This window comes from Ochotona princeps, chromosome 17 (assembly GCF_030435755.1).
Source record: "Ochotona princeps isolate mOchPri1 chromosome 17, mOchPri1.hap1, whole genome shotgun sequence".
NCBI classification, from domain to species: domain Eukaryota; kingdom Metazoa; phylum Chordata; class Mammalia; order Lagomorpha; family Ochotonidae; genus Ochotona; species Ochotona princeps.
In genome coordinates, this window is record NC_080848.1 from 28,137,084 (window position 1) to 28,147,298 (window position 10,215).

General features: G+C 39.4%; 1 protein-coding gene across 6 annotated transcripts in view; it reads left to right on the top strand.

The window, feature by feature from the left end:
* The window catches only part of RPS6KB1 (ribosomal protein S6 kinase B1), a 44,983-nt gene extending 35,296 nt beyond the window's left edge, over nucleotides 1-9,687 (top strand). For 4 of the 6 annotated variants that reach the window (XM_058676538.1, XM_004590958.3, XM_058676541.1 and 1 more), the window contains 4 exons: nucleotides 52-129; nucleotides 4,646-4,753; nucleotides 5,483-5,595; nucleotides 6,881-9,687. In XM_058676538.1, coding sequence (XP_058532521.1) covers nucleotides 52-129; nucleotides 4,646-4,753; nucleotides 5,483-5,595; nucleotides 6,881-7,118 — 537 coding nt within the window. In that variant the 3' untranslated portion in view covers nucleotides 7,119-9,687. Of the gene's footprint in view, nucleotides 1-51; nucleotides 130-4,645; nucleotides 4,754-5,098; nucleotides 5,596-6,862 lie in introns of all 6 variants that reach the window. The other 2 variants (XR_009246988.1, XM_058676539.1) reach the window with 2 other exon arrangements.
* The last annotated feature ends 528 nt before the right edge of the window (nucleotides 9,688-10,215 follow it).

The window sequence follows — 10,215 nt, forward strand, 5'->3', positions numbered from 1 at the left end:
TGTCACTTCTCTAAAATTATCTCCTTGTCTTTTTCTACTCTTTCTTCCTAGGCTCATCCATTCTTCAGACACATTAATTGGGAAGAACTTCTGGCACGGAAGGTGGAGCCCCCCTTTAAACCTCTGTTGGTATGTGTGAATGAAATCAAGTAAATTGAGGGACTTAATTATTTTTTAGAAAAAGAAACATCTTGGGACAGGTAGAAGCACTTTATTAATTCACAAGAACATTTCTCTATCTTCAGAATCATTTGGTACTTTTTTTTTTTTTTTTTTAATTTGAAACACAGATTTTACAGAGAGAAACGGAGAGACGGAGATGGTGATCTCCCATCCTATTGTTCACTCTCCAGATGGCAGTGTTGTCCAGAGCTGATATGATTCTACCCAAAGCTGGGAGCCAGGCGCCTCTTCTGGGTCTTGCTTTATGGGCGCAGGGGCTAAGGTCTTCTTTCCAGGCCATAGGTAGAGAGCTTGTTCAGAAGTGGTGCAGATGGGACTCAAACTGGCCCCTACATGGTTGTCAGTGCTGCAGGTGGAGGGTTAGCCTGTGTACCACCATGTCACCTCCTATTTGCTACTGTTTTTTTGTTTGTTTGTTTGTTTGTTTTTGTTTTTTAGATTTATTTATTTTTATCAGAAAAACAGATTTACAGATAGAGGAGCAAGATTTTCCATCCACTGGTTCATTCCCCAAGTGACTGCAACGGCCAAAGCTGAGCTGATCTGGAGCCAGGAGCCTCCTCCGGGTCTCCCATGTGAGTACAGGGTCCCAAAGCTGTGGGCTTTCCTCAACTGCTTTCTCAGGCCACAAGCAGCAGGAAGGAAGGGAAGTGGAGCAGCTGGGGTATGAACCAGCACCCATATGGGATCCTACCACATGCAGGACAAGCACTTTAGCCGTTAGGCTACTGAGCCGGGCTCTTGATAACGTTTACATGAACTAATGTGGGCCCTGTGCGGTATCCTAATGGCTAAAGTCTTTGCCTCACATGTGCCAAGATCCCATATGGGCCCCAGTTCTAATCCTGGCACCTCTGCTTCCCATCCAGCTCCCTGCTTGTGGCCTGGGAAAGCAATTGAGGATAGCCCAAAGTCTTGGGACCCTGCACCCACATGGGAGACCCAGAGGAGACTCCTGGCTCCCGGCTTCAGATTGGCTCAGCTCCAGCTGTTGTGTCCGCTTGGGGAGTGAACCATTGGACGGAAGATCTTTCGCTGTGTCTCTCCACCTTTCTGTATATCTGTCATTCCAAAAAAAAAAGAACTAATGCCAGTGGCAGTTGATGGCTATATTAGGTATATTAGGACTTTTTTTTCTTTCTCTTTTTTTTCCCCTAATTTAATCACATGATAAATGTGGGAATTTTTCTTGAGAAAGTAGGCTTCATGTATTTTGGTTTGCTGGGCCTGCCATATCAAAGTGCCACATACTGGTGGCTTAAGTAATAAGAGAGTATTATAGCAGAGATCTGAAAGCTAGAAGTCTAAGATCAAGTTGGTAGGATTGGTTCCTTCGAAGCACTGTGACAGAGACTGTTCCATATTATTCCCTTAGTTGAAGGTTAATTGCTGGCAGTCTTTATCTTTGGTTTATAGGTACTTCACCTGGATCTCTGCTTTCATGTTAATATGGTACTGTGCTTATCTGTGCTCATGTTCACCTTCCCCCACCCCACACTTTGAAAAATTATGTTTAATGGGCACAGTGGAGGTGGCGGGGAGAGAGAGTCCCTTTATCTGATTCATTCTCCTGATGTTTGGAACAGCCAGGTTTGGGCTAACTTGAAAAGAATTGCCAGGAACTCAGTCTAGGTTTTCCATGTGGATGACAGGGACCCAACTTCTTAAACAGTGCATGCTGCCTCTCAGGGTGTACACTGGTAAAAAGTTGGAATTCAGAGCACAGCCAGACTCAATTCTCTCTTTCTCCACTCTCGGGTACTCTGATGTGGAATACAACCATCCCAAGCAAGGAATGTCTGCTTTGCCAAATGGGAGGGGAAAAAAAATCCTCCCCTTTTTATAAAGTTACCAGTCTTTGTAATCATTCTTTTTCCATGTAAGATTACATTCTGATCAGGTGAATGCAAATTTGGAAGTGGGAAGACACATAATTTAACCCATAACAATGTTTTTGACAAAATGAGATAGTGTTTCAGTTCTTACCTTTCTTTCAGCCAATATTCTAAGAAAATGCAGTTTCTTTTTCAATTTCTTGGGATGTAGGTGATACAGGAGGTGTGTGATGCTGAGGATAATGACTATTTGTTCTTGGAGCACAAGGTCGCCTCCTGTAAGATATCATTATATGCAGTTGTGAGGATAATTAACTGTCAAATACTTGCTGCCTAACTTGAAACACACTCTCTGTGCCATCGTCTCACCTAAAAATTTTGACAGCTTCCACAATTAGTTTTTAGTTTTGTTTCTTCCTGTTTGTTTCAATAAGAATTCATCAAAGATCTGTTTGGTTACTGTGTGTATTAGGCCTTTAATTCTTATTGACTTATTTTTAAAGATTTATATTTGAAAGGTGAAGACAAACAGGTAGATTTTCCAACACCTGGTTCACTCTCTAGTTGTTTCTGCATGGCCAGGGCTGAGGTAGACTGAAGCCAGTGAGACTTATCCATGTCTCCCATGTGGGTTCAGGGGCCAAGGACTTGGGCCATCTTCTGCTATTTTCTTGGGCATTTTAACAGGGAACTGGATCATAAGTGGATCAGCCAGATTCAAACAAGTGCCCATAATGAGTGACTGGCATTGTGGCATAGAGGTTTAAGCTGCTGCCTGCAAATATTTTTAGATTATCTCTCAGATCTTCTCCTGGGCATTTACTGAGGAAACTGAATCATTTGTCTTGTATAATTTCTCTGATTTTTTTTTTTTTCCTTTTTGCTGGTTTTATCCTGGTGATGTTATTGGTATTGCATCTGTTCCCTGTATTTCCAAAACCAACAATTAGATTTAGGTGCTTTATCTAACTCAAACTCTTGGGATTGTATGTCTCAATGAGGAGCATAGTGTATAGTTGTATTTCTTTTAATGATCTTAATGGTCATTGTTCTCAACCAGGGGCAGTTTGGTGACATCTGGAGATGTATTTATTGCCAGTATATGAGGGAAGTAATGCTACAAGTATCTGAGGGTGAGAACAAGCACAGGACAGTGCCACAAAGAATTATTAGACCCAAAATGTCAGTAGTGCTGAAGTTGAAACTCTTGTCTAATTTAATTAGGGAATTAGCAGAATGACCTTAATTCTATTTTTCATTCCTTATTAACTGAAATTTTTGCTTCAGTTGTTTGGTTAGCAAAGATGTGGGAAAGGTAAGATAAAACATTTATGTGTGTGTGTGTATACACATATATGTGTGTGTGCATATATATTTTGCACTTTCAAAATAAATAAATGAGTTTCTTAGCATCTTTCAAAATTGACCCATGAATTTTATAATGTTTTAAGTATCATTATGAATTACTGTTTTTTGTTTTTGTTTTAATGTTTACATAGTTGAGAAGGATGCGTGCCGATGTGGGCCACTGGTTAGGGTGGAAAGGGTCAAAAATAGGGTGAGGTGAATGAAACCATTGTTTCTAATTTTCTTTTTCTTCCTGTATCTGGGGGAAGAGGGAGAGAAGGGGTGAAGCAGCACCCAGAATCCTAACTGCACCAGTACCACGGGATGGGAGACAGCCCCCTGATGTCATCCCGGGGTACTGCTCTGAGGGTGCCGTTCAAGTGGTTTTGATAACGAACCTAGGCATTTTTACATATTTGTGTTTTGAGTCCATTGCAGTTATTTTATTGGTGCTCAGTTTTGGACATTAGGTTCACCTTTCTTGTTGATTCTGCTTTCTTTTTGTCGTGATCACATCTGATGAGAGCAAGGGAAGAAACTAATGTTCTTTGCTTATCTTGTGTAATTCCTATCCCATATTGAGAATTACCCATTTCTCCAAGGAAATATTTCTTGTGGAAAAGAGAATTTGGAGAGAATCATCCAGGCAGTAAAAGTGCTGTTACTGGGTTGATCATTATAATATATCTTGGGGTTTTTCAGAAATGTGTTTTCTAAATAAGGTCAGTGATTACTATTAAGTCAAATTTTATGTAAGTTACTGTATATTTCCTGTATTTGGCCTAATAGTCTAACCAAATGTATTGGGAAAGAGAGAAGAAATTAAAGGAAAAAATCTGGCAGTTAGATCTTAGGTAATACCATCCTTTCACGAGAAAACATACTCATTCCTTTCAAAATAGGAAGCAGTGACATGAGCTGTAGGAAGAAGCTTCAACTGCAGCTGCCTGTAGCTGTGACGTGTGTTTTACTTGTTCTCTTTTTAGGTTCATTACAAACATGCATGGTAGGGGTTGGCCAGTGAACTAGGCACACGGACGCTCTACAAAAGGGAAAAGCTGATGTTCAGATTATTAATGGGAATCATAACTGTGTACTGAAATATCTTTTAATGCATGTTTAACATTTGAAGATAAAATTTGCTGATATTTCTCACCATTTTTCTCTTTAGTCTGTGCCTACTGAGATTATTCTGATATTTGATTAGAGCTTGCAACACATTTGATCAATGTGTGCAATGCAGGCTATTCACCATTTTTTCAAAATTTTGTTTTATAAAGCAATCTGAAGAGGATGTGAGTCAGTTTGACTCAAAGTTTACACGTCAGACACCTGTAGATAGCCCCGATGACTCAACTCTCAGTGAGAGTGCCAACCAGGTCTTCTTGGTAAGTGAAGAAACTTCCGTGTGGCTGTGGGAAATTCCAGTGTTAGGACAGGACCTTCAGTGGGAAAATTCACTTAGCTGGTCTTGCAGTTCATGTGGAACTTAGCTAACTTTTTGTTGATGCTGTTAAATTATTCACTTTTAACTTACTGGTGCCTACAAAATTTATCATAATCTAATATTTTATTTTAGCAATCACAGTGAAAATGTATGATACTTTGGAGTCTGCGATTCCTTTCTAAGTAGAGCTGCTACATAAAATGATGTTAGGCTTAGCATTTCAACCAAAAACATACTCTATAATAGTAGAAGAAAAAGACCTCACAATCCTCTGCTGCCTTCCCAGGCCACAAGCAGGGAACTGGAAGAGAAGTGGAGCAGCCAGGGCACAAACCAGTGCCCTTATGGGATCCTGACGGATGCAAAGCGAGGATTCAGCCACCGGGCCATCGCACTGGGCTCCTTACAGTATGGTTTTGAGTAAACAGCACTGCATACTGACGATTCTCAAATGTATGATTATACAGTAATATATACAAAGAAGGGTTGGTATTTAGCCTGGGTGTTCAGACACTGTTGGTAAGCCTGCATCCCGTATTGCAGTGCCTTGGTTCATGTCCCAGTTACTCTCCTGATTCCAGCTTCCTGCAGATGCATACCCTGGGCATTGCCAAGCCAATGGCTCAGCCAGCCAGGTCCTTGCCACCCATCTGTGGTATTTGTCTTTTAGGGTTTTACATATGTGGCTCCATCTGTACTTGAAAGTGTGAAAGAAAAGTTTTCCTTTGAACCAAAAATCCGATCACCTCGAAGATTTATTGGCAGCCCACGGACGCCTGTCAGGTATTCCAGACTCTTATTCTTGGTCTTTTTTTCTTTTTAAACCTAAAGAGCACTGCTTAAGAAATTTATGCCAAGATACATAAATGAAAGCTCTGTAATACTTTTTGGTTGACATCAACACAGCATCTATACCTACTGATATTGCAAGGGACAAGGCCATGACTAATCTGTGACACGTTATTTAGTTTGCCTCCCCTAAGGAAGCTCTATACTGGCAAACGTCCTTTTGTTTCATTTACTCCTCACTTATTGTTGGCCAGTGGCTGTGCTACATGCTGCATGATGTATGTTTATAGCCATTTACCATAGGAATGGTCTGATGAAACTTGTGGTTTACAGTCATAATTAATTATGGAAGGAAATATGGAAAAAACACAAAATTACAAGTAGTGCCAAGTGCTGTTACGAGGAAGTGTGGCTCTAGGAGCAGAGAAAAGCAAGAGGGCTTCTCTTCATGGTTGTCAGAGGAAAGCTTCCTTGGTGAAATAACCTCTAGGAATGAAGATAAAGAGCCCACCATACAAATAATAGGAGAAATACAAGTCCATGGTAGACCAGAAGAACAGCAGGTACGGAGGCCCCAAGGGAAGAAAACGCTTGGCCTTTTTGTTTGGAAATGAAAGGGAAATCCCTGTTCCTGGAGTATGGTGAGTGGGGAGAAATAGCAAAGGTTTGTTAACAGTAGTTTATTTTATTTTATTTATTTTGTTTTTAAAGATTTATTTATTTTGTTACAAAGTCAGATATACACAGAGAGGAGGAGAGACAGAGAGGAAGATCTTCCATCTGATGATTCACTCCCCAAGTGAGCCGCAATGGCCAGTGCGCGCCGATCCGAAGCCAGGAACCAGGAACCTACCTCTTCCAGGTCTCCCACGGGAGTGCAGGGTCCCAAAGCATTGGGCCGTCCTCAACTGCTTTCCCAGGCCACAGGCAGGGAGCTGGATGGGAAGTGGAGCTGCCGGGATTAGAACCGGCGCTCATGGGATCCCAGGGTGTTCAAGGCGAGGACTTTAGCCGCTAGGCCATGCTGCCGGGCCCAACAGTAGTTTATTTTAAATGCCATAGAAGGCTGTTCTAAGGGAGTAAAATTATTTTCTAAAATAATATTTTATGGGTAGGTGTAGGCACAGAGGAGAGGTGGCTCAACTTTTGCCTTTAGACTAATGTACATGAAAGTAAAATTAAATGAGAATATTATCTCCCTCTTTAAATGTAAGAGAAATATTTTTTTGTTGAGCTGATCCTTGAGACAAACGAATGATAGCTCTCCCTTGTCTTAAAGCCCAGTCAAATTTTCTCCTGGGGATTTCTGGGGAAGAGGTGCTTCAGCCAGCACGGCAAATCCTCAGACGCCTGTGGAATACCCGATGGAAACAAGTGGAATAGAACAGATGGATGTGACGACGAGCGGGGAAGCATCAGCACCGCTTCCGATACGACAGCCAAACTCCGGACCATACAAAAAGCAAGCCTTTCCCATGATCTCCAAACGGCCAGAGCACCTACGCATGAATCTATGACAAAGCAATGCTTCCAATGAATTTGAGGCAAAAAAAAAAAAAGTGTGTTGGGGGGAATGTGTGAGAGCCTCCTGCAAAGTGAACAAGACAACTGAAAACGACAGTCTGAGAGTCACTGTCATTATACAACATTCTCAACAGAGGAGAAATATACATACGATTTTTTTTAAAAAAAAATCAATCAATGGTGCAAAAAAATAAAAACTTAAGAAAAAAATAGTATTGCAGAACTGTTAGGCACATCAGATAATTGATTCCTAGCGACATCTTCTCAACCTTATCAAGGATTTTTCATGTTGGCGACTGGAAACTGGCAGTATTAAGGGTGGGATGTCGCTTCTGCATCACTGTTGAGTTCTGATTGTGTGGACAAAGGGTTATACTTTCATTAGGCAAAATACGAAATTGCCTAGAATACTTGCAACTAAGGACAAATTAGCATGCAAGCTTGGTCAAACTTTTTCCAGCAACATGGAATCAAAGACAAACTTATCAATTGATGTTTTATGTGTAAGCAACCTGAATCTTTTTTTTTTATATAAATATATATTTTTCAAATAGATTTTTGATTCAGCTCATTATGGAAAACATCCCAAACTTTAAAAATGCAAAATTATTGGTTGGTGTGGAGAAAGCCAGACAGCTTTTGTTTTCTTCTCTTGATGAAATAATAAAATGCAAATGAATCATTGTTAACCACAGCTGTGGCTCGTTTAAGGGATTGGGTGGACCCTGGGGTTCATTTTCAGTAACCCAGCTGCAGTACCTGTATGAAATATTAGAAAAAAATGATTCTATTTTACCATTTCTACTTGTACTGCTATGTGCTCAGCTTAACTGGAAGCCTGGGAATGGGCATAAGTTGTATGTCCTACATTTCATCCTTGTCCTGGGCCTGCATTGCACTGGAAATAAAAATCACTATCTGTACTTACACCAGTATTTAGTTCAAGATGCCAAATTTCTTCAGCCCATGGCTGAAGAAGGACAGAAGAGTCAGGATAAATTACATACCAGGGGCCACGAAGTGAGGGAGTTAGGGATTTCCAGGGGAAGAAAGTGTTGCCATGGTCCACGCTCTAATATCTTTATAACAGAATGGTAAAGTTTTATGTTTTACTTCTTTTTACTGTTTTTGCTTTCTACTGTCCTTTCTTTTTGTCCTTGACAGTTTTAAAAAGGAAAAAAAGGTCTTAATTTTCTTTCTCCTATGCTGGGGCTGTTTTTGATTGTGAAATATTTAATGGCCTTTTGATGAATGTCTTCCACATTGAATAAGAAAACTTGGTGGCTTAATTTAAGAGACATGTTAATAGGACACCGTGTTTTGAAATTGTAACAGAATCCACAAGTGATTTACAGGTACAAAGACTAAAAATAAAGGTAACGTTACCTTTCTTAAATATTTCCTGCCTTAAAGAGAGCATTACCATGACTTTAGCTGGTGAAAGGGTTTACTATCTGCAGAGCTTTATAAAAATGTATTTCATTGCATACTGGTACAGTAGATGGTCATGCAGTTGAGCATTATCACCTCTTTTTTGTTTGTCTTTTTATAATGTCTTCAAATATGAGCGTGCAGAGTCAATTTGTAATATTTTGCAACCCTGGGATTTTTTTAAATAGATGCTGCTTGCTGTGTTTTCCAAACCTTTTTGAGCCATAGGATCCAAGCCATAGAATCCTTTATGCATGTCATATGTAGTCAAAAAAGAGTAAGATGCTGCTTATTTCAATTGCAGTTCAAACAGTTGGGATGAAATCCTGACTGTAAGCCAAAAAAAAAAAAAGATTTGAAATATACCTTTTCAATTGTGGCAATAAATGAAAGAATTGTTTCATTTTGGGACAGAAAGCCTTTTTTTAAATCTCCCTCTGGATCCCCTTCTCCCTTCTTGGCAGCAGCCTACTGAGAACTTGGTAATTGTAGTCGGTCAATTAGAAACTTTAAGCACATAAATTGTACTTAAAGTCAACCTTTGTTCTCTGACAAGTTCTGATATTTGAAAAAAAACAGAACCCCCCCAAAATCTCTGGTGATATGTACAGACATCATTTTAAACTAAATGATTGTGCAACTGGTACTTGTTTTCAAGTGTGTTTACTAACTGTAGTATTGACTGCCTGATCAGATTCCAGTGAAACTTGACACCAAAATATTCCTCCTCAATCTTAATTACTAGTAGCATATGCACTGTGATTGGCTGGCTTTAACCACCCCACAGGTAAATTAGTACTGACAGCCAGAGTGGCAAAATTCAGCATTTGTTTTTAGTGGGAGAAGCATTAACTGCACAACTACTATCTACACAAACACATAATTTTTCTAACTTCACATTTATTAAGTAAAATTACTTCTCCATACCATGGCATGTTTATTAAGAAAGTGGATATCCCTAGTATGACTGTGAAAGCATGTCAGGTGTCACGTTAGTGTCACAAAGCACGCACCTATGCAATATGGCTTACCTTGTATTTATTTGTAAAAATTCTCACCATATTTTAAAATAGATGATGTCAATATTACTAGTCCCGAGGGCCTCCGTCATTAAACCAGGTAAGTGTATAAGATCAAGTGCTTTTCTTTCATCATTTATTTTCTTTACAATCAGCTATTACAGGATATTTTTTTATTTTATACATGCTGTTTTTAATGTAATCACTGAAGTTTACTAATTTATAAGGTTTGTAGCATTACAGAATAACAGATTTATAAAACCAGCTGTGATTAACAATGTGAAGTTTTAATTATTGAAACAGATTTTAAGGAAAATTATGCTGTTTTCCCCCCTTTATGATCTTAAGCAATTTGAAGCCTTCAGGAAGGTTTTTCCAGGCAATGTTTTGTGACAGAAGATAATTTAAGAGGAAGGGTGGGCGGATGCATGTATGTTACTCCATAAATTCAACATTCTTTACTATAGATAAATTATTATAAGCAAGATGCATCTTAGGTAGAATTAATGTACTGAACTAATGTACTGAACTTCTAATTTTACATGTAAGACCAAACCCTTTTGAATATTCAGTTTGTCATGGTTCCTAGCCACAAGGGCTAGATGTAAGATTATTCCCTTAAGAGATGTTGAATTTATGA